The following is a 24,729-nucleotide window of genomic DNA, read 5'->3' on the forward strand; positions in this document are numbered from 1 at the left end:
AGAAATAGACCAAGCTTTTAACAGTCATTTTCTTCAGGAACTTATGGTTGAATGCTATTGACTACAAGAGCCAGGAAAAACGGGGAGGAAAACAAAATCCAGGGGTACATTGATAGACTGGCAGTGGGGACTGGTTGATTGCCTAAAACGTCCTGAAGACATTTAAAAGCAGGTCTCATAGGAGAGAGTGAGCAACCAGAACTTATAATCAGAACTCTAGAGGCTGTATAAAATTTGGTAATGCTTCAAGATAGGGACATGTGTGTATTTTACTGATGTGAAGTAAGAATCAAGGTCATTGGATTAAAGTAGAGCAAGAAAACAATCATTCATTCAAGTATGTATAGATTATTCAAGCACCTAACTTGCTACAAGTTAGAGAAATACTGGTGAACAAGATGAGTAAGTAGACCCAGGCCAGATCATGCAGGGCCTTGTAGCCATGTTAAGAAATGTAGGGTTTATTTGGATTTTGTTCTAAATGTGACAATAAACCGTCAGTGGGTTTTAATCAGAGGAATTACTTGATCTGACTTACGTTGTGAAAAGATCACTCTGGCTGTTAGGTTGAGAATGTATCATGGGAGTGGGAACAAGGACTAGGGAGGCTACTTAGGAAGATAATGAAGTAGTTCAGGTAAGAGTTGATAGTGGCCTGGACAAACGTGATATCAATGGAGATGGAGAAAAGTGGCAGACACACACACACACTCACACACACGTACATATATTTATTTATATATTTGTTTATTTATTTGAGACAGGGTCTTGCTCTGTCACCCAGGCTGGAGTGCAGCGGTGTGATTACAGCTCACTGAAGTGATCCTCCCACCTCACCCTCCCTTGTAGCTGGGACTACAGGCATGTGCTACCATGCTGGGCTATTTTTTTTTTTAGTAGAGATGGGGTCTCATTGTGTTGCCCAGGGTCAGACACATATTTTGAAGTTAGAGTTGACAGTGCTAGATGATGGATTTGATATGAGAAATGAGGGGGAGTGAGGAATTAAGAATAACTCCCAATTTCTGTGAATGGTGGTGTCATTTATAGAGCTGAGGAAGACCGGGGTTGTTGGAGCACATTTTGATAGACGTTGAAGACATTGATTTTAGTATTGGGTATGTTGAGTCTGAGAAATCTGTGGCTTTGTTTAGTAGGCAAGTTGGCTGTATTGGTATAACGTTCAGAAAAGTGAGCTAGAGTTACTGATTTTGGAATCAGCAATGGAAAGATGGTAACTGAAGTCACGAGAGTGGGTAAGATTGTCTAGGGAGAGGAGAGGATAGAGAGAAGAAAGAGAGAAGAGAATTGGTCCTCTGACAGAACTGAGAACACCAAGTTCCTGAGAGGCTTAATATAGGCAGCAATCATTCCACCAACACTATGCCGGCAAAGGCCACTCATGACTTCCTGTTCTCTCAAATCCTGCGGATTCATTTTAGTTTTTATCTTTCTGAATCGACTGCTGCATTTTGATACTACTGTTCACACCATCCTATAAAACTGTACTCTCCAGGATTTCATTGTCTCCTTGTAAGTTTCCTTTCCCTTTTCTGTGTGCTCTACACTTTATTGTTACCCAGGGAAGACTAAAGAGTAAGACTCTAGGTTGAGCTGTCAGCAATGACTTTTGGAGCCACGTCTTCCCTAGGATGAGGAAACTGCTTCCAACTCTTGGAAGCTGCTGGCTCCAGAACTTGATGAAGGTGAGCGAGCAATCCATGCAGATATCTCAGGAAAAAGAATTCCAGACAGAGGGAAAAGCAAATACAAAGTCCCTGAGGTGGGAATGTGCTTAGTGTGTTTGAAGAACAGGAAAAGAACCCATGTAACTGGAGTAAAATAAAGAGGGTTAGCAGTAGGAAATGAGGTTACAGAGGTGATGAGATGGAGATGGAATTTATTTCCAAGGGTTCTTCTGCAGGCCATTGGAAGGACTTTGGGTTTTAAGCTGAGTAAAATGTATAACCACTGGAAAATCATGAGTAGACGATTGCTTATAACTAATGTTTTATCAGGCTCCTTCTGGCTGCTCTGTGGAGAATAAACTGCAAGCATGGCAGGGGCGGGGAAGGGGAGACGACAAGAGTGGCAGCAGGGAGACCAGCTGTCACAATAACTCAGAAAAATGATAGTGGACAGCACCAGTGTGTTAGCATTGAGAATGGTGAAAAGCTGTCATATTCTGGTTATACTTTTAAGGTAGAGCCAGCATAATTTCCTGATAGATCAGATGTGGACTATGAAAGAAAGGAGTCAAGGATGACACCAAGATTTTTGGCAAAGGTAGATGAAAGGACAAAGTTGCCATTTACTGAGGAGGGGAAGACTATGAGAGGGACATATTTGGGGAGGAAGATTAGGAGCCTGATTTGGGACATGTTAAATTTGTGATGCCTGATAGACATTCAAGTGGGGATGTCAGGTAAACAGTTGGTTATAAAGGTCTGGAGTCCATGGGAAATAGACAAGTTGAAGATAAAAATTCAGGACTCATTGACTTATAGATTTAATTTATAGCCATGGGACTGAATGAAGCCACCAAGAGAATTAATATAAATGAAGAAAAAATGATCAAGCCCTGGGGAGCATTTTAAGGAGAAGGAGATGTTACATTGTTGTTGTTTTCCTTTCTTCTTTCCTTCTTCTCCCCTTCCCTCCCTTCCATTCCCTCTTAACTATAAAAGTGATAAAGCTGTACAGAACTTAGGCTACCTATCTACTTATGCCTAGACTCAGAATCCATTATCTTTCCTTTTTTTTTTAACCCTCCCCCCACCCTCATGTGTACTATCAATCCTGGGAAATGTGCTGAACTATTGTGTTCTTATGTTGGTGCCACACTGTAAGTGATCCTGGCATAAAAAGCATGCCGTAGTAGGATATGAAAAAGCTGAGGCAACTTAGCCTGGAAAAAAGAAGACTTTCCAGGGAACATAATAGTTGTAATCAACTACTTGGCAACAGAATTAAGACTCTTGATTAAAAATCATCATGATGAAGATTTAGGCTTGACAGAACCAACTTTTCTCAAAGTGGCATATGCTCACCAGGAAGTATTGAGGTCCCAGTGACTTTTGATATGATGTCAGATAACCTTCAAAAATTATATTCTCTTTCTGGCTTTAAGGTAATGGTGAATACGATTGTGTATGCTATGTCACATCTTATTGATATCCTTGGTAGTAGTTGCTACGCTGTAGTAACAGATTCTGGAAATAGCTATAACACACACTTGGAATCTCACAGTCACATAATCAATCATTTTACTAAATACAAGCATATTTTCATTCACATACAGCTAAATAAAGCATTTTTCACATTTCATTACAGTGCACAACAAAGTGAGGAAAAGTATACAGTACATTTTATTCTGAAATATGAGACAATCTAATCCAACATGCAGTTGTGGTCTTTGTTACAAGTTAGTTTATCTTTTCTTTACCTATGTAGTAAAATAGCTTCTAAAGCTTTATCCTTAGTATTATATTAACACCTGATTCTTTTCACACTTATTTTCTAAAACCCACTTATTGCAGTGACAACGGTACTGAATTCTACTAAAATGATTTTTAAATTTTCTAGAACTTATTTAAGCAATTAAGCTCAGCCACCTCTGCTGGATTTATGCTGAATATTTTTAAACCTGCCAGAAAATGCCAGGAGTGGGAATAGTGTACATATAATAAATTTTAGTGAAGAAAATTGTAGGGAAGTTTTGTTTGTTTCCTTTTTTGAACTGACAGAATCCAGTCGACTCTCATTTACCCACTGGATAATCTTGCTTTCAGAATCTTCTAAACATAATTCAGTATAGCAGTTGATGAAATTTTGTGTTAATGAAATTTGCCATGTTTTATTTGTCTTTTACAACCACGAAGGTGGCAATTTAATTACCCCACCTAAGCCAGCTCTTGTGAAATGAATATAGAGAAGATGATCAGTTCACTTGTAGTTAATGCTGTGAACTGATCCAAAGTGGTTTGCTCATCCAACTTGGGGCACAGGTGGCAGAATAGTCTTCCATAATTTTCATGATTTGGCTTCTTTATTCTGGCTGAAGCAAATTCCCAAAGTTTCAGATTCGGTCACATTCATACTGAAGTTCAATATTATATCTCAAAGCGATTTGTCATTCTTAGGCCTTCCTATCACAATGGATATGAGAAACCTGACTCTAGTCAGAATAGTTTTTTTTTTAATTGTGAAAAGTATGGCTTTTGCCTAGCTGAACTGGCTACAATCCAAAAAGTAATTTAAAGCATCACCTCTCTTAAAGAAAATAATGGAAACTTCAAGCCAGCCATTCCAATTTGCTGATGCAGTTAGCTGTTGGTTCACCTGAGAATTAAGGGCTGACTCTCTTGGGTAGACAGGAACTCAGTGTACGTATATGGCAGACAGGTGGCCAAGGTCATTTTGGGGTGGGTATTTTATCCCTATCCCACTCCGCATTGCTGTACGTGGTTCCTTTCAATAAAAATCCACTGTGTCTCAGTGATAACACTTATAGCCCACACAGTTCTAATGTCTTTTTAGTTGTGCAATTATTCACTTGTTTAAAGCCCTCTTGTCAATAATGCCTGAATGGGCTTTACCTTTGATTCCTTCCCATGTTCCCTCAGGATTATAGCTGAGTTGTAATCAATAAGGAAAACATATCCTAACATGTAGAGAACATTTATTTATAGTCATATCTCTTCCCAAGTAAACAAATTCATAATCATTTATTTATCTGACAGCACTATGATGCAGTGAAAAGAGCTAGGAGTCACGAGTCCTTGACCTTGGCCAAGTGATTCTCATGGCTCTTAGTTTACTATTCTGTAAAATGGGGCAAAAACCTCGTAGGCCTGTTATGATGATCAAATAAGTAGCCCAAGTAACTGTAAGCTGTTTGTAAGGGTTACAGTGCCTCCTGTTCAGCAGGAGAGAGTGTTTGCCTCAGGGCTCTTTTCAGAGGCAGTCACTGTGTTGTCACTGTCACGTGCCTGAAGAAGCAAGCAGACTGTTTACTTCCAGATTGCAGGTGCCAAGGCAATGAAATCCCAGGCATGGTCAAAGGAAAAAGGGGGTATGGCATTTGGGTTATAGTGTCTCTTTCCTAGTTATAGGGTAATTTGCATGGGACAATTTGTTTCATACAGCTGGTAATTCTATCACAAGGGTGTTCATTTTCTGAAATGTGCTAATAACTGTGTAGATTGCCTTCCTTTCCATAGCCACATCATTTTTACTTGAACACCAGACCTTTTGGTCTGTGTTCCTCATTTTACAGAAAGCTGTTAAAAGCTAATTGGTACCTTTTAACCAAACCCAGCAAACACCTTTGGTGCAGGGTATTCTCACGGAATAAGTAGAGCTCATAATCTTTGTTTAGTTATGCTAATTGTCCCCAGTGTGAAACTTTTTTCCCCTTTATGTATTTCTTTATGTTCATGGCCTATAAGTGAGCTCAAATACCAAGGAATAGTTGTCCTGTCTGTAGGTATGTTTTCCTGGGACTTAGCTTCCTAAACCCCAGGCCTTTAACATGTGGTCCACAAAGGGCTCATGGAGCAGCCACTGCCTAGCATGGGCCACAAAACAGTGCCTGGCCTGGCCCATGTCAGCAATTCAGTCCCTTGGTCACAGCACTCAGGCACCCCCATCCACCCGCACACGAGTCTGTCAGAGTCCCCCTGAGAGGGAGGCTCACTTGGTATCCAAATGGAGGTTGAGTTCTCATCAGTTACACAAAGATTCTATTTATTTCTCTTACTTTTCAGTTCAAGTAGGAGAGCATGTTTTGGAAATAAAAGAACTGACTAGCACAAACATCTCCTCTCTGATTTGACAACCTCTTCTGAAGAGTGAACCACATTTGGTACAAATCCACTCTTCACCCCTTCCCAGCCCTCCTGGATTGTAATCTCCCCCCTTTTAACCAGCTCATATATGTCTCTTGTCAGGTCTGTGAAGGCTTTCTCCACATTAATGGCATCTCGGGCTGACGTTTCAATGTACTTCATGCCGTATGCAGCAGCCAGTTTCTCGGCCTCGTGGCGAGTCACTTGCCTCTGTGTATCCAGGTCACACTTGTGACCCACCAGAACAAATACAATTTGGTAGGGCTGAACGTGTACTTTGGTCTCTTCTAACCACTCATGGACATTCTGGAAGGACCTGCGGTTGGTAATGTCAAATAAGAGAAGACCACCTACTGAGTTCCTGTAGTAGGCGCGAGTGATGGATCTAAAACACAAGAAAGAAGTAAAGAGTAAAGGCCGTGCCCAAACTTCTGCATGTCAATGAACTCAGTATATTCAAGTGTTCCTGGTTAGTGACACAGTCCTTTAATAAAAATGATTTTCTTTTTTTTAAAAAAACAAAGGAATACAAATGGCATTCCATACTACTACTAATATGTGAGTTTCCAATTGGGCCAAACTTTGAGATGGGCATCTTCTAGAAATGAATGTTCATGAACTTTTAGGCATTTTCCATGGATTCAGCACTGGAGAGTGACCCTGGGACATAACTGAGTTCTATTTCTTGCCTTCAGGTAAAACTACAACTAACTCTCCCACCCCCTAAATCTGAATAACTGACAGAGACTTCCTTTTCTGCAAAATAAGATACCCAAGTCACAGTGTTACCATGAGGCAAAATGAAACAATGGATATTAAAGTGTTCTGTGACGTGGAGAGTTCATTACAAATGCTAGCAGTTGAAACAGGATTTTTAAAACACAGAAATGAATTTATGATAGTTAACAAAATATTTAAAGTAGGTATCTTGCTACTCCATTTTTTCCATTTATCATTACCATGTTTTTTTCTCTTTCCATTATTATTATTATTGTTTATTATTATTATTATTATTATTATTAGCTAACAGGGATCCTCAATCTCTTCTGTGAGGAGAAACACAATTTTATTTTTTATTTTCAAGGCCTGTGGGAATGGGAAAAAGAGAGATGGCGAAGGATTCAGGCAAAGTGCCTCTCAGCCCTGTTTCCTGACACATTTCAGAGAGGCCAACTCAACTCAGGAGCCATCAGAAGAAACTTCACATGTTTTAACTTCTTGACTTGAGGAGCCTCATTATAAATATACATTATGGCACTTTGCTTACAGTGTATTAAAGCTTATTACAGGGTATGGACCTATTTGTCTCTGCAGTCACTTGCTTTAGACTACTGTGATTTTTTTTACCTATGTCTATTTTTAGGTTTTCTGTCTCCTCAGATAAAGAAGATAGACAATGAAGGACTCAATAGCTTAGAGAAAATGGCTCAATGTTAGCAGAACAAGCATTGTCCAGGGACCTACAGTCCAAGCTAGATGATGGTAAAAGTAAAACTTACAAATGACTTTTAGTCTCCAAAATCAGGCAAATCAGCCCTGGGGACTGAAAGCATTTCTCGTCTCTTAGGTTTGAAGATTCATGGAGAATGGTAGATTTACCAGAAAATTTAGACATGAACAAACAAAGGTTTTGATTTGTGAGAAGCTTGATTCAAGAAATCAACAAGCAAGCTGTAGATCACTGTCAAAACTCTGGAATATATTATTACATTAATTGTTTGTGAGTACTTAGCAAAGAAAGTGACAAAGGCCTTCTAAGCACGGACATAAGGCTACATAAACCTTAAATTCTTCCCTACATTAAAAAATCTTAAATAATGTGAAAAGACAAATGATAAACTAGGAATATATCTTACAACATACATGACAGGAAAGGGTTAATATTCTTAATCTATAAAGTACTCTTACAAGTCCATATTGCCCAATAAATAAATAAGCAGTGGATATGAACAGGCTGTTCATATAGAAAGAAATTCCAACAAACACATAAAAGATACCTTTCTTTGCTTAGGAGAAATGCAATCGCAAGTTCAAAGTGAACCTGTACAAGGATATTTTCCACAGTGGTGTTTGTGGAAGTGGGGAGCTGGAGGTAACTTAAGTTTGTAATTATTTCTTCTCCTTACCCCTCTTCAATTACCCAACCAGTATCTTCTATGCTTAGTTAGTTTTCAATAGATAAATGAGTAAATGATCATAAACTTGGGCTATTGAGTTTTCTTGATCTGGTTCCTGCTGCTCTACTTTAGTTCAAATTGTTCTCTGCAAAGTTTTCTGTGTACACTCTGCTTCCTCTCACTTCTGTCTTTATTCATGCTGTTTCCTATCCCTGGGCGTTTCCTGTCTTTGCTTGGGCAGTCATACTCATCCGGTCTCATCTTCTCCAGTTAACCTTTCCTCCTCTGTGTTCATACATATAATTACAAATAATACATGCTACAATAGAAAAGCAAAGGGTTCTGAGTGAAAGTAAACATATTCATTGATTATTCAATGAATTCATTGATTGAAATTAAGCATGTTCATTTTGTGCCAAGTGTTACAGTAGGGAGTGGGCATACAAATATGAGCAAGACACAGTTTCGTAATTGCTGATTATCTATTTCCCTCAACTATGTTAGCACAGAAGTTCCAAGAATGAAGGGGCTTTGTCTGTTTAGATTACATGGCATCCCCTTGTGTGAGTTTCCTCACACTGTTTTCCCAGAAACAAGCCCAGAGTCTGGCACATAGTAGATGATCACTGAATGTGTGCTGGTTGCAAGAAGGAATCAATGGTATCTATTTCCTTTATGTTGGAACATACGTTAGCATATATATATGTGCACACACACAGATGTGGAAATAAAACATAATACACATGTATTTATGTATTTAAATCTCTGTCAGTTATGTTAGGATGACCTGGGAACGTTTTTGAAAGTATGTAACATAGGGACTGAGATTGATGAATTACAGATACAGAGATCAATTCCAGCTAGTTTATTAGCCACCAAAGGGCAGGTTGGTGGAGTTGTGGTGCAAGCAATATGTGTTATTGACCGGCCTTCCCTGTCAGGGCGCTTCTTTCCTTGCACTAAACTCCGGGTTAGCCGAAGGTGGGCTTCGGCAGAATCCCCAAGACCCTTGGTGTTGCCCTCCTGGACCGCACCTAGAACCAGGAAGTCCTCTCTCCCCAGAGGCGGTGCAAACCCCGAAGACCCTCCCACTGCTTGCGGGCCCGGACTGCGCTCCCACCTGAACCTCTCTTGACCCGCGGTATCCCAGATCTGGAGCTTGATGCGTTTTCCTGGCTCGATCTCCACCAAGCGGGAGAAAAAATCCACCCCCACGGTGGGGTCAGAAACCTGGGCAAAGCGACCCTCGGTGAAGCGGCGGATCAGGCAGGACTTGCCCACTGTGGAATCCCCGATGACAATGAGCCGGAACTGGTACAGCCAGATGGCCTCCATGGCCGCGGCTCTGCAGGTCTCCTTGGCCCGGACCGGGGACGGCGGGAGGGGGCGCCCCGCCGACGCCTCAGAGAGCGCGGCTCGGCAGGATCTAGCTCAGCCGCGAGCGCATCGCTGGCCTGGGAGCCCGAAGCTGGGTAGGCCCAGGCGCCGGGAGAGCGGAGGGATGGATGCTGCGCTCGCAAAGGTGATGAAATGGCAGCAGCATCAGCACCACGCACTCTGACTCATCACTGACAACCGGGTTACTGTAATCCCCCGCGTAGACGCGACGCCTGGGCCGCCGCAGTATCTGTAAGAGGAGCGCACACAAAATGGCTGCAACATTAGCGCGATCCCTCCCTTTCTAACTACCCCACCCACCCTCTGTTCATTAAAACTGTTCTCTGTCGTTCAAACTGCCAATGTCATACCTTTTCATTGAAACTAGCAAAGCAATACAAAACTGCACAAAAAAGGGAAGGCACATAATTATATATTAGTCTACAAGTGTTTCCATGCTCACATAAACACACAAATATTATATGTGTTTGTATTCCTATATGCATTTATTGCTGTTTGTTTTCACAAAAATTAAACTGGGGCCTTACTTTCAATTAATAATTGCTTTTTGCAATTAATAAAGCATCATAAATATCTTTCCATTTCCACCTAATTTCCCTTTTGTCATAACTTATTTTAAAGTGTAGCCACACGTATTTTATTTCTGTGAGCTACAGTCTTAAAAAAGGGGCCATGAATTCAAAGAGTATAAGTATTTTAAATTTAACGGACATGGGCATTCTACTTTCCAAAACTATTTAACAGTTTAAATTCTACCCAGCAATGTGTGAAAAGACCATCGCTCTGCATTATTATTTCAAGCATCATATGTATGTTTTATTCTTTCTTAATTCTTCTCAATAGAATTTAGTTAAATAAAAATATGTCTCATTGCTTTATTTTTACATTTCTCTGACTACTGATGAGGTCAATACCAAGTCTTGTGTATTGACCATTTCATTTCCTCCTCTGGGAATTGTCTCTTCATATCCTTTGTATTTTTTATGTGTAATTTTATTTTATTTTTTTTTGAGACAGAGTCTCTCTCTGTCGCCCAGGCTGGAGTGCAGTGGCGCGATCTCGGCTCACTGCAACCTCTGCCTCCCGGGTTCACGCCATTCTCCTGCCTCAGCCTCCCGAGTAGCTGGGACTACAGGTGCCCGCCACCACGCCCGGCTAATTTTTTGTATTTTTAGTAGAGATAAGGTTACACTGTATTAGCCAGGATGGTCTCGATCTCCTGACCTTGTGATCTGCCCGCCTCGGCCTCCCAAAGTGCTGGGATTACAGGCGTGAGCCACCGCGCCAGGCCTTCTATGTGTAATCTTTTATCGTTGCCTTACTCTTTAAAAAAAATCAGCTTTATTAACATGAAAATTCACATACTGTACAATTCACCCATTTAAAGTGAACAATTCTTAGCATAGGTTTTTAATATACTCACAGATATATACAACTATCACCACAGTTAATTTTATAACATTTTTATCACTTCAAAAAGTAACCCAGAGGGGTGGGGGGAGGGGGAGGGATAGCATTAGGAGGGATTACATTTACCTAATGTAAATGTAAATGACGAGTTAATGGGTGCAGCACACCAACATGGCACATGTATACATATGTAACAAACCTGCACGTTCTGCACAGGTACCCTAGAACTAAAAGTATAATAAAAAATATATATATATTTTAAAAAAAAAGGAACCCAGAACCTTTTAGCTATCATCTCTCTATCCCATGTTCCTCCAGCCTTTGGCAACCATTAATGTACTTTCTGTCTCTATAAATTTCCCTATTCTGAACATTTCATATACATGAAATCATATAATATGTGCATTTTTGTGACTGGCTGCTTTCACTTAGCATAATGTTTTCAAGGTTCATTCACACTGTAGCAAGTATCAGTACTTCATTCCTTTTTGTGGCTGAATACTATTCCATTGTATGGATAGACCATATCTTGTTTATCCATTCATTCATTGAGGGACATTTGGGTTGTTCCCACCTTTTGGCTATTCTAAATAATCCTACCATCGAATATTCATGTACAAGGTTTTTTTAAATATCTGTTTTCAGTTTTTTGGGATTTATACCTAAGAATGGAATTCCTTAGTCCTGTGGCAACTCTATGTTTAACCCTTTGATGAAATGCCTGACTTTTTCACAGTGGCTGTACCATATTACATCCCACTGGCAGCGTATGGGGTTCCAATTTCTCCACATTCTCTCTAACATGGATGTGAAGTGGTACTTTATTCTAGTTTGATTTGCATTTCCCTAATGACTGATGACTTCAAGCATATTTTTACATTCTTATTGGCCATTTGTGTATCTTCCTTGGAAAAATATTGACTTAGATCTTTTGCCCATTTTTAAACTGGATTACTAGTCTTTGTATTATTGAGTTATAAGAGTTCTTTATATATGCTAGACACAAGTCCTTTATCACATATATGATTTGCAAATATTTTCTCCAATTCAGTGTGTCCTTTTTTTTCACTTTCTTGAGGGTGTCCTTTGAAAAACAAAGTTAGATTTTTAAGAAGTACAATTTATCGAGTTTCTATTTTGTTGCTCATGCTTCTGGCATCATGTCTAAGAATACTTTGCCCAATCCAAGGTCATGAAGGTTTACTCATTCTTTCTTCTAAGAGTTTTATAGTTGTAGTTCATTCATTTAGGTCTATGATCCATTTTGTGTTCGTTTTTATGCATGGTGTGAGGAAGGGGTTCAAATTCATTCCTTTGCATGTGGATATCCAGCTATCCCAGCACTCTATTGAGGATACTATTCTTTCTCTATGGAATGATTTTGACACTCTGGAAAATCAATTGACCATGGATGTATGGATGTATTTTTGGACTTTCTATTTCTATGTTAATAAAGCTGATTTGTTTTAAAACAGTAAGGCAATGATAAAAGATTACACATAAAAAATACAAAGTATATAAAGAGACAATTCCCAGAAGAGGAAATGAAATGGTCAATACACATTGGTCTATATGTCTGCCCTTATGCTGGTATGACGCTCTCTTGACTGTTGTAGCTTTGTAGAAAGTTCTGAAATCAGAAAGTGTGAGTCCTCCTACTGTGGAGGATCCAATCTTTTCAAAGATTGTTTTGGTTATTTGGAGCCCTTTGCAATTTCATATGAATTTTAAGAACAGCTTATCAGTTTCTGCAAATAAGGCAGTTGGAATGCTAATAGGTATTGATTTGACTCTGTAGATCAATTTGGAGAGTGTTGCTGTCTTAATAAAATTAAGTCTTTCAATCTATGAGCACAAGATGGATATCATTCCATTTTTTTAGGTTTTTAAAACTTGTTTTAACAATGTTTCATAGTGTTCAGTGTATAAGTTTTGTACTTCAAGTATTTTGTTATTTATGATGCTATTGTGAATGGAATTGTTTTCTTAATTTCATTTTTAGATTGCTCCTTGCAAGTTTATAAAATGGAATTAATTTTTGCATATTGATTTTATATCCTCCAACCTTGCTGAACTTGCTTATTAGTCCTAATAGTTTTTATTTATTTATTTATTTATTTTAAATAGTAAGTTCTGGGATACATGTGCCGAACATGCGTGTTTGTTGCATAGGTATACACGCGCCATGGTGATTTGCTGCACCCATCAACCTGTCACCTACATTAGGTATTTTTTCTAATGCTATCCCTCCCCTACCCCTCCACCCCCCAACAGGCCCCGGTGTGTGATGTTCCCCTCCCTGTGTCCATGTGTTCTCATTGTTCAACTCCCACTTATGAGTCAGAACATGTGGTGTTTGGTTTTCTGTTCTTCTGTTAGTTTGCTGAGAATGATGGTTTCCAGCTTCATTCATGTCTCTGCAAAGGACATGCACTCATCCTTCTTTATGGCTGCATAGTATTCCATGGTGTATATGTGCCACATTTTCTTTACGCAGTCTGTCACTGATGGGCATTTGGGTTGGTTCCAAGTCTTTGCTATTGTGAACAGTGCTGCAATAAACATACGTGTGCATGTGTCTTTATAGTATAATGATTTATGATCCTTTGGGTATACACCCAGTAATAGGATTGCTGGGTCAAATGGTATTTCTGGTTCAAGATCCTTGAGGAATCACCACACTGTCTTCCACAATGGTTGAACTAATTTACACTCCCACCAACAGTGTAAAAGTGTTCCTATTTCTCCACATCCTCTCTAGCATCTGTTGTTTCCTTTTTTTTTTTTTTTTGAGACAGAGTCTCGCTCTGTGGGCCAGGCTCCAGTGCAGTGGCATGATCTCGGCTCACTGCAACCTCCATCTCCTGGGCTCAAGCAGTTATCCTCCCTCAGCCTCCCAAGTAGCTGGGATTACAGGCATGTGCCACTGTTTCCTGACTTTTTAATGATTGCCATTCTAACTGGCGTGAGATGTGATCTCATTGTGGTTTTGATTTGCATTTCTCTAATGAGCAGTCAAGCTACCATTGACTTTCTTCACAGAATTGGAAAAAACTACTTTAAATTCCATATGGAACCAAAAAAGAGTTTGGCAATTTTGTTGTTCTTTTCAAAGAACCAACTTTTGGTTTCATTGATTCTATTGTTAATCTATTCCCTTTGTTTCATTTATCTCTGCCCTAATCTTTATTATTTTCTTCCTTTTGCTTGATTTTCTTTTAGTTAGCTCATCTTTTTCCAGTTTCTTAAGTTGGAAGGTTAAGTTATTGATTTGAGATTTTTTTTCTTAATACAGGCACTTATAGCTATACATTTCCCTCTGAGCATTGCTTTATCTGAACCCCATAAGTTTTAGTATCTTTCTTGTGTCTTCATTTTCATTTATCTGAAAGAAGTATTTTCTGATTTTCCTTTTGATCTCTTCTTTGACCCATTTGTTATTTATTAGTATTTTGTTTAATTCTCACATATTTGTGAGTTTCTTATATCTTTTTCCTACTATTGATTTCTAATTTCATTCCATGTGGTCAGAAAACATACTTTTTATTATTTCTATCCTTTTAAATTTCTTGAGGTTTGTTTTTTTGGCATAGTATATAGTCTATTCTGGATAACGCTCCATGTACACTTGAAAACAATATATCCTCTGCTGTTTTATATATATATATATATATATACACACATATATCTCACCATGGAATACTACTCAGACATAAAAAATGAAATAATATGTTTTGCAGCAACTTGGATGAAACTGGAGGCCATTATCCTAAGTGAAGTAACTCAGGAATGGAAAATCGAATACCACATGTTCTCACTTATAAGTAGGGGCTAAGTGATGGGTATGTAAAGGTTTGAAGAATGGTATAACGGACATTGGAGTCTCAGAAGTGGGGGAGGGCTGGAGGGAGGTGAAGGATAAAAAATATCACCTGTTTGGTACAATGCACACTATTCAGGTGACAGATACACTTAAAGCCCAGGCTTCACTACTATACAATTCACCCATGTAACCAAAAACCACTTGTACCCCTAAAGCTATTGAAATATAAATAAATTAATAAGCAATTAAACAGACAACCTACAAAATTGAAGAAAATATTTTCAAACTATCTTATAATGGTCTCATACTTGTAATCTATAAGGAACTTAAACAATTCAACAAGCTAAAACCAAATAACCCCATTAAAAAGTGGGCAAACGATATGAACAGACACTTCTCAAAAGAAGACATACGGTTGGGCACGGTGGCTCATGCCTGTAATCCCAGCACTTTGGGAGGCCGAGGCAGGTGGATCACGAGGTCAGGAGTTTGAGACCAGCCTGGCCAATATGGTGAAACCCCCACCTCTCCTAAAAATACAAAAGTTAGCCAGGCATGGTGGCATGCACCTATAGTCCCAGCTACTTGGGAGGCTGAGGCAGAAGAATCACTTGAACCCAGGAGGCGGAGGTTGCAGTGAGCTGAGATCGTACCATTGCACTCCAGCCTGGGCAACACAGCAAGACTCCATCTCAAAAAAAATATACATATGGCCAACAATCATGTGAAAAAAAGCTCAACATCACATTAGAGAAATAAAAATCAAAACCACAGTGAGATACCATCTCACACCAGTCAGAATGGCTGTTACTAAAAAGTCAAATAACAGATGCTGGCAAGGCTGTGGAAAAAAGGGAAGGTTTATACATTGCTGATGGGAATGAAAATGAGTTAAGCCACAGTGGAAAGCAGCTTAAAGATTTATCAAAGAACTAAAACAAGCTACCATTTGACCCAGCAATCCCATTACTGGGTATCTACCCAAAGGAAAATTAATCATTTTAGCAAACAGATACTGCACTTGTATATTCATCATAGTGCTATCTACAATAGCAAAGACATGAAATCAACCTAAGTATCCATCAACAGAGGACTGGATAAATAAATTCCTCTGTAATGGGAGATTTGCCTCTTTTCCTCCATTAATTAATTAATTATTAATTAAGTCATTTGTGTCCATATGGACTCCTCTATTTTATACTTTGTGTTATAATCTAATACTGCATTACAGACAAACCTCAACTTATGACCATTTGACTTACAAATTTTCAAGTTTATGGTGGGTTTATTGGGATGTAATTGCGTGGTAAGCTGAGGAGCATCTGGACTTATGGTTTGACATGATTTTTTGACTTTGTGATGGGTTTGTTGGGGTACTAAATGCCTTTTCAACTTACAATATTTCTAACTTATGATGGGTTTATTGTCATAGCCCCATCAGAAGGTGAGGAGTATCTATATTTTATTGAGGCAATTTTTCCAAATTTGGCAATCTTTCAGGATGACTCCTCTATTTCCTTTGCCATGCCTTCATCTTTTTTTTTTCTCAATTCCTTACTTTCTGGTGCTATGAGATTCTCCAGGCCCATCTCGTATTTCCCCTGCCTTGGTCCTAGAATCAGTTATTTCTCCAAGTAGCTCTAGTTCCTTTTATTGGAGAATGATATTAGAATCCAAGGTCTTAGCATTGGGTGTGCTTGTTGCTACTAGGGTACTATTGCTTCTAGGCCCTCTCAGGACACAGGGCTAGGAACTATACATATGTATACTGACTCATGTATATACGCACATGTAATTATTTTTGTATCTATTCACCTCTATCAATATTAAGTTAAACTTGAGTACATACTGATGTCTCTGAATCGAATCCAGTACCACATAGTTCATCCTAGCCTTCTTGATTATTTGTACTTCCCACCTACAGTTCATTTACTTATTTTTTCAATCTCAGTATACATGTATGGCTGTTTCAGAATTGTCTACACATATCCCCTTGAGAAACAACTTTGCCAATTAGAGTACAATGTTTATGTATAGTTTCTTTATATTTTGTTTTATATTTTCCAGAAGAAACACTGTTTCGCAAAGTTACTTTGAGACTATATGGTCTTTTAAAGTTTGGTAGAATTTCCCTGTGAAACTATCTGGGGATTGATACTTTTTGGTAAGTAGTTCCTTATAATTTTCTCTATTTCTTCTTTTTAAAAAATGCTCTCTCTTTCTTCTATGAAGATTGAGCTCTTCAATTTTCATATCTCTAATAAAGTTGTTTTTCGTAATCTTTACTTTGCTAGGAAATTATCTCTATCATCTAGATTTTGAAATTTGTTTGCATAGAGGTCTGCAAAGTAGTCTCTTATAATGTCTTAAATTTCTTCTACTAGTTATTTCCCCATTCTTTGTTTTGCATACTTTTGCTTTCTCTGTTTTATTTTGATTAATGTAGCTAATGGTTTGTCTGTATTATCAATCTTTTAAAAAATAAAGATTTTGATTCATTAACTAGGTCTATGCTATTTCTATTCTTTTGTTAATTCTTACTTTTTTTGTTAATTTCTTGTGTTCTTTTACTTAATTTGTTGTACTTATTCTAAGTTTCTTTCTGTTTTTTGCTGGTGCTCTACCAAGATCCATTTGGACATTTTTTTTTTTAAGTTGTGTTAAAAACACATAGCTTAAAACTCATCGCCTTAACTATTTTGAAGCAGAGAGTTGAGAAGTGTCAAGTATATTCACATTGTTGTGCACATTTTAAAAATTTTTGTTAGTTCAATATTTAATCAATTTATTTTCAATCTTTTATTTTTACTAATAGCAGTGTTTAGTGTTATAAAATTTCCTCTGATCACTGCTTTATATTTATCCCATGGATTCTGATATGAAGTGTTTACATCATCATTTGTTTTAGAGATCATGTAGTTTTGGTTTATATTTTTCTTTTAAACCAAGAGAGTTAATTGAAGGTTTTTTAAATTTATTTTTTAAATGTATAATGGGCACATAATTGTACATATATATGGGATACAATGTGGTGTTTCAATGCATGTACACACAGTATAATGATCAAATAGGCGTAATTACCATATCCACCACTATAAACATTTGTTATTTCTTTGTGGTGACATTTAAAAATCTGCTTTTCTAGCTATCTTGAAATACATGCTACATTATTATTTGCTATAGTCACCCTACTGTGGTGAATACCAAAATTTATTCTTCCTAGGTGTAACTTTATACCCATTGACCAACATCTTTCAGTGCCTCTGCCTTCTTTCTCTCCCTAGCCCCTGGTAACCACGATTCTACCCTCTACTTGTATGAGATCAACTTTTTAAAATTCCACATATGAGTGAGATCAACTTTTTAAAATTCCACATATGAGTGAGATCATGTGGTGTTTGTCTTTCTGTTCCTGGCTTATTTCATTTAACATTTCAAATGTATTCTATCAATTGTAACTTGCTAGTGCATTGCATGTATTCTGAAATATACTGATGACAGGATGTATCTCAAAGATTATCAACATGATTGCATTTCTCTGCCACCTAACCATACACTATACATTTATCTTGACTCTATGGTTTTCAAGGACAGTACTTTGAGTTTGCTCATTGCCTTTTCTTTGAACCTATTAAAACGCTACTTCATTTAAATTTTATCTAAACTCCACCCTTCCACCAAAGCCTAAAATATTTTCCTTTTTTGAAGCTGCACTTATGCTTGTGTTTCTCTTTTGAGGGAGCAAGAGTTAAGTTCAGCTTTTGTTTCCAGATTTGAATGATTTAAGAGTACTTTAACAAGTGAATCTGAATACTTATAGTAATGTAACATTTTAACTTTTGTAGAAAGTTTTGTAATTATCTAAGGACTGTTTACCTTATCCTTTTATGGACAACAACAAGACCATTTGGTCAGCCACATTTTTTATTTTCCTTTTCATTTCTATGAATAAAAGATTCAGTTGACTTTGTTTCTTATATTGTTTTTTAAAATTATGTTTTATTTAATGAGTGCTTCATTTAAAAATAATATAATCTGGTCACAAAGGCTATATTCTCATCTCTGACCATGAGGTGGTCATAGTTCTAGGCGTCAAATGCTGTTCTATGACCAATTGATCTTGAGCTCTTCCTAGAGCTGATTTTAAAAATCATTCTTTAAGAATTTGCCTCTCTGATATGCTCACTCTCTGTATTTATTATTTATATCAGAAATAAACTCATGTATATATTAAACTAACAAAAATGTGAAATTATTTTAGCGATTTATATGGAAATGTTTCTAAGGAGCAGGGTGAGATTGTACCTCTACTTATGACATTTATAACTGCAGACATCTGTTTAGCTTATATGTATGCATTCCAGGAATTCAAGCAAAGGGCAAAAGATCGTGATGCTTTCCATGTCATTCAGGATTGCAGTGGTTTGCCATACAGATAAAGAAAATTAAGTAAAAGTATGAAGACCTGTAAAATACAGTGGACAGATTATTTATGGCTAATAGAAAATACAGAGTTCCTTTTCATAAGAGAGTTGGATAGAAGAAACAGTATTTTTCATATTCTTATTTGCAAAAACCTTTCTAATATGTCAATAAGTAAAATCTGATCACAAATATAGCCTTTTCTCCCGTAAGAGCTCTCCTAACTCTTCTGTTTAGCCACATTTGCGTAAGTATTTTCAATTTCTTTGTCTTCAGGACACGTGTGGGTAAATTCTTCACGGGCATAGGCATTGTGGAGATAACGCCAGACTCCTGAGAATTCTGCTGGAATGTCAAAGTCACGATATTTCTTGGCAGCAACCTAGAATTTTGCAAAAAAAAGAGGAAAAAGAAGGCATCAGTAATATGCCTACTATGTAGAAATGTATCTTAGAAGTCAAGATTATCAAAGGCATCTTATCGACACAAAAAGCACTATAAAAGAAACTATGAAGTAGACACAAATCTTGGACTATTTTGATGTTTTGTCTACAAATGTTGACAAAACTACATGCTTACAATCATGTTGATATTGATTCTGTATTTAATTATGACTATATTTAGAGGAAGGAAGCACAGAAAATGAGCACATATCCACCACGACTAGACTAAGAGTTTATTTAGAGTCCTATGTCTTCTTTCTTTACGTATTCTCTGTGTTTGGCATAGGACTCAAAGAGTAAATTCTGTGTAAGTCTATGCAATAAATATTTATTAAATTTATGATTAATTCATCATAATACTAATAGCCCAAATTGGTTATTCCCTATTATGATCTAGGCACTGTTCTAAGCATTTTAAATGCTTTAATTTATTTAATTCTCTTAACAATTCTGTAAAATAGGTAATATTATTACAAAATAAGACAGTGGAAAATACCTTCTGATTTAGAAAGAAAGAAACAAGTTTTGGCTGGGCACGGTGGCTCACGCCTGTAATCCCAACACTTTGGGAGGCCAAGGCAGGCGGATCACTTGAGCCCAGGAGTTCAAGACCAGCCTGTGCAGCATGGTGAAACCCTGTCTCTACAAAAAGTACAAAAAATTAGCCAGGCGTGGTGGCACGCACCTGTAGTCCCAGCTACTCAAGAGTGGGGTGGGAGGACTGCTTGAGCCTCAGAGGTGGGGGTTGCAATAAGCCTTGATCATGCCACTGCACTCCAACCTGGGTGACAGAGCAAGACCCTATCTCAAAAAAGAAAAAAAAAGAAACAAGTTTTAATACTTCCCAGAAGAGAACATTATGGATCTTCCCTCTAAAGAGAAAAGAGATGTATATAGTACATATGATGATGATGATAATGACAAAGCTATAATATAATAATACCGCACTGGAAGGTCACTATGCTTTGTGCTGGCAACTGGCAAACCCCTCCCACCCATTCAGCCTGCCTTATAAAGACTTACTTTAATAATGTTCAGCTTGGGTAACAAGCTACAATCAGCCAGTGTTAGCTGGTCCCCATCCAAGAATAGTCTTCTGGAAACTGGGGGTTCCTCAGCACTGTCTGGATCAATTTCATCCAGAAGTGGGGTGTTTAAGTAGTCATCCAGACGCTTGAATTCTTTGAGCAGAGATTTTTCAAAATCTGAGGCAATGAAGTAATAGAGTTACTTGTAAATGTATTGTCTTTTGACTAAATACATTCTAAATATGCTTTCCACACATTTAGACACCTGTATCTATCTATACATACTACTTACACTGGCTCTTCAATATCTAGTTAACTATTTAGAATGCTCAGCTACTCACTGATAAGACAAAGTAAGATGAAATAGTGAGTGTAAATCTTTTGGGCTTTTCTTAGGGAGGTGCATTGGCAGGAGAGTAAAAGAAAGAAAGAAAAGTGATCAGAAGAGTTAGAAAGTGAAAGAAAAAACACAGTTCTTGTGACTCAGAGGATAATAAACCTATTTAAGAATGTTCGTGGGAAATGGTAGGTGCCACAGTTTAAGAAACCTTAAAGGTACACAGTCCTGCAGTTAGTTCACACCTGGTATGTCAATATTCTAATTGAGCTATGGTTGGTAATAGCTATATTGAATCTTGAGTTCTAAATCTAATACAACTTCATGCAAGGGAATTTCAGAGGAGAGTATAGAGAATGAGGGGAAGACTAGGCCAGTCCCCAAAATATACTATATATTCAGGAAAATTCTATTTTTGCTGAGTGAGAAGATGAAGAGTGAGAGAAAAATAGAGATTTAAAGAAAGGTATCTTACTCTTATTTGCCTCCTTTTGTGTATTCTTAATGTATGCAGAAAACTTGGCAAAGAGGTTACAGCCCACATCAAAAGACTCCTTGTACTTGGGACTCAGGTGAGGGTACCTTAAAAAGAAACATGCGTCAACTATCATTTGCACATAACATGACAGAGACCAGGTGCCCTAGCTTGCACTATACTGAAAATGGAAGTTCTGGAACATTGTGCTGGAAACTAAACACCCTTAGAAGTCTCTCAGTAGAAGTTTATATTTTTTCCAATCTCAGAACACTTTGGTTTCTAAAGTTCACAGGGTAATCAGTTGTCTGGAATCCAAAGCTCATTTATCTGTAGAAACAATGTTTCAAATGGTGGTTTCCATACTTGGTCCTAAAAGCCTATTTGTCAGAAGATATAATGTCAGTACAATACATTTTCAGACATGAGTAGTAGAAAAATATGGTTTTGGCCAGGCGCAGTGGCTCACGCCTGTAATCCCAGCACTTTGGGAGGCTGAGGTGGGTGGATCACCTGAGGTCAGGAGTTTGAGACCAGCCTGGCCAACATGGTGAAACCTTGTCTCTACTAAAAATACAAACATTAGCTGGGCGTGGTAGCGGGCGCCTGTAGTTCCAGCTACTTGGGAGGCTGAGGCAGGAGAATTGCTTGAAGCTGGGAAGTGGAGGTTGCAGTGAGCTGAGATTGCGCCATTGCACTCCAGCCTGGGGGACAAAAGTGAAACTCAGTCTCAAAAAAAAAAAAAAGAAAAAGAAAAATATGGTTTCAAATATTACAACTTATAAAACAAATGGTGGAATAAACAGGATGGAGAAAATGGGAAAAAAGTAGCCAAGATATCCTCTCTTAGTAATACAAAGCTCAGTTAGCATAATTAAATAAAATAATGTAATAATATAATTCACCACATTAACAAATCAAATAAGAAAAGCCATTTGATAATGACTAGATGCAGAAAAGTATTCAATAAAAAATCAGCACCTCATGGAGATATCTGTGCTGCCATGTTCACTGCAGCATTATTCACAAAAGCTAACATATAGAAACAACCTAAGTTCCCATCAACAGATGAATGGATATAGAAATTGTGATATATATATATATATGTAATAGAATATTAATCAGCCTTAAAAAGAATGAACTCCTGTCATTTGCAACAACGTGGATGAGCCTGGAGGACGTTATGTTAAGTGAAATAAGCCAGGCACAGAAAGACAAATATTCCATGATCTCACTTATGTGTGGCATCTTTAAAAGGTCAAATATATAGAAAAAAGAATAGAGCAGTGATTACCGGGGCAGTGGGGGGAGGAAAGAGGGAGATGTAGGTCGAAGGGTACAAAGTTGCAGTTATGTAGAATGAGTAAGTCTAGAGATATAATGTATAATATGAGGACTAATAATATTGTATACTGAAAATTTGCAAAGGGTAGATTTTAGGTGCTCTTACCATATAAAAAAGATAACTATATGAAGCGATGGATATGTTAATTTGCTTGACTGTAGTAATCATTTCACTATATATATGTATATCAAGACATCATGTGTTATACCTTAAATATATACAATACAAACAAAGGCTAAAACACTCAATTCCTTTTCATAAAAAAAAATTCACTGGAAGCTAGAAATGGTCAGGTCAAAAACTTAGGTATCTTCCTTGATTCCTCTCTTTCCTTCTAACTCCACATTTGATCTATTAGCAACTCTGGTCAGCTTACCTTTCAAAATGTATCCAGAATCTGTCCACCCCCGCGCCCCTGCCCAGTCCAAAGCCTATATTACTGTAACAGCCTCCTGACTATTCTCCCTATTCCCATACTTGTCCCTCATACACCTGGAATATTCTCCACCCATAGACAGAGCAATCATGTTAAAATGTAAGTCATGTCATGTCTTTCCCCTACTCATTAGCCTGCAATGTCCTCATCTCAGAGTTAGAGCCCAAGTGCTCACAGTGGTCTACAAGGACCCACATGATATGAACCACCTTCTTTCCCACCCAGTCTATTAACCACCCAGAAGCCAGAGTGATGGCTTTCCCCTACTCAGTAGTGTGCAGTCATCTCATCTTACCGAGTCACAGCCTAACTCATTACAGTAGCCTATAAGGATCCACATGATGTGATCCCACCTTACCTCTCTTCTCTCATATCCCTCACTCGCTCAATTATGACACAGACCTTCTTGCTACCATTCAAATAGGCCTGGAAACCTCCTACCCCAGAGCCTTTTAACTTGGTCTGCCCGTAGGTGAGGGGGACACATGGACATCCCTTGCTCCCACTTTTCTTTCAGGTCTTTTTCATGGGTATCTCTTTCTAAGTGAAGCCTTTCTCTGGACGTTCAATTGTAACATTGCAACATCACTCCTTTCCCTAACATCACTACTTCTCTTTTTTGCTTTATTTTTCACCTTAGCAGGACAGTTTTAAATTACCTGTGTTATGCCTTCTCCAACCCACAGTATGGAGAGAGATGCCCTTTGCTTGGGAGAAGAAGAGGTAAGTGAACACCAGACTTTGCCTCAGACCCAAACACTGGGCCCAACACAGTAAAGTCTAGCCCTGGACAGGCCATGATTACCCCAGACTTTAGGCTGGTCCCCACAGACTTGGGCAGTAGGCCAGCCCTTGTAGCCCCAATGTCCAGGCCATCCCTGCAGATGCAGTCTCCCAGCCCTGGGTCAGTAGCCCCAGACTCCAGACTTCCTTCAGCACCAGATCATACCTCCAGGCTTGCACCCCTCCAAGACAGCCCCTTTGCTTCAGGACAGCCACTGTACCCCCAGACTCAGCTTTCAGGCCCTCTCCATCACAAGACTAGCACCTTTGGACCCCAGTTTAAGGCCAATACCCACAGACCCAGTATCCAGACCAACTCAGCTCCAGGCTGGCCTTCACACTCCCAGGCTTTGGGTCTGTCCCAGTGCCACGTTGACACCCATGGACCTCAGCTCCAGGCTGGCCCCCATGGCCACAGGTACCAGGTCAGCATCCAAACATTCAGCCTCCAATACAGCCCTCATGGGTACAGACTCCAGGCCATCCCTGGTGGCCCCAGATTTCAGGCTGGCCCATTCAAGCTCAGGCTTCAGGCCCAGACCAGGCTCCAATTGAGCCCAAAAAAGGCTGACCCACAGAGCCCCAGGCTTCAGGCCCAACCCAGAACTAAGCTGGCTTCTTCAACCCCAGATTTTGGGCAACTGTAGCAGAATACACATTATTTTCAAGTGCATACAGAATATTCACCAGGATGGATCATATGTTAGGCCACAAAAAAATTCTTAACCACTTAAGAAGATTGAAATCATATCAATTATTTTTTCCAACCACAATGAACATCCTTGTCTTGTTTCTGATCTTAAGGGGAAAAACTTCAGTCCTTCACTATTGAGTACAATGTCAGCTGTGGGTTTTTCTTTCTG

The 24,729-nt window shown here is 38.5% G+C and overlaps 2 protein-coding genes across 8 annotated transcripts in view; both read right to left on the reverse strand.

The window, feature by feature from the left end:
- Positions 1-3,249: 3,249 nt before the first annotated feature.
- Positions 3,250-9,649, reverse strand: RAB39B (RAB39B, member RAS oncogene family). The gene is made up of 2 exons (XM_016947603.3): positions 9,087-9,649; positions 3,250-6,234 (listed from the first exon to the last, which is right to left on the reverse strand). Exons 1-2 carry the CDS (start codon positions 9,299-9,301, stop codon positions 5,808-5,810), a joined length of 642 nt encoding a protein of 213 aa, XP_016803092.1. The 5' UTR covers positions 9,302-9,649; the 3' UTR covers positions 3,250-5,807.
- Positions 9,650-17,554: 7,905 nt separating this feature from the next.
- Positions 17,555-24,729, reverse strand: part of CLIC2 (chloride intracellular channel 2) — a 107,617-nt gene continuing 100,442 nt past the window's right edge. For all 7 annotated transcript variants that reach the window (XM_054677155.1, XM_054677154.1, XM_063804701.1 and 4 more), the window contains 3 exons: positions 21,303-21,409; positions 20,486-20,667; positions 17,555-19,401 (listed from right to left, as the gene is read on the reverse strand). In XM_054677155.1, the coding sequence (XP_054533130.1) occupies positions 19,240-19,401; positions 20,486-20,667; positions 21,303-21,409 (451 nt within the window). In that variant the 3' untranslated portion in view covers positions 17,555-19,239. The remainder of the gene's footprint in view (positions 19,402-20,485; positions 20,668-21,302; positions 21,410-24,729) is intronic.

This window comes from Pan troglodytes, chromosome X (genome assembly GCF_028858775.2).
Source record: "Pan troglodytes isolate AG18354 chromosome X, NHGRI_mPanTro3-v2.0_pri, whole genome shotgun sequence".
Lineage (NCBI taxonomy): Eukaryota > Metazoa > Chordata > Mammalia > Primates > Hominidae > Pan > Pan troglodytes.

What these genes read in the sequence shown, in the direction of transcription:
- RAB39B (XM_016947603.3), bottom strand. Translation starts at nt 9,301, where the DNA reads ATGGAGGCCATCTGGCTGTACCAGTTCCGGCTCATTGTCATCGGGGAT. An exon ending in GCGGGTCAAGAGAGGTTCAG is followed by an intron (nt 6,235 to 9,086) that starts GTGGGAGCGCAG and finishes CTTGTGTTTTAG; the next exon opens with ATCCATCACTCGCGCCTACT.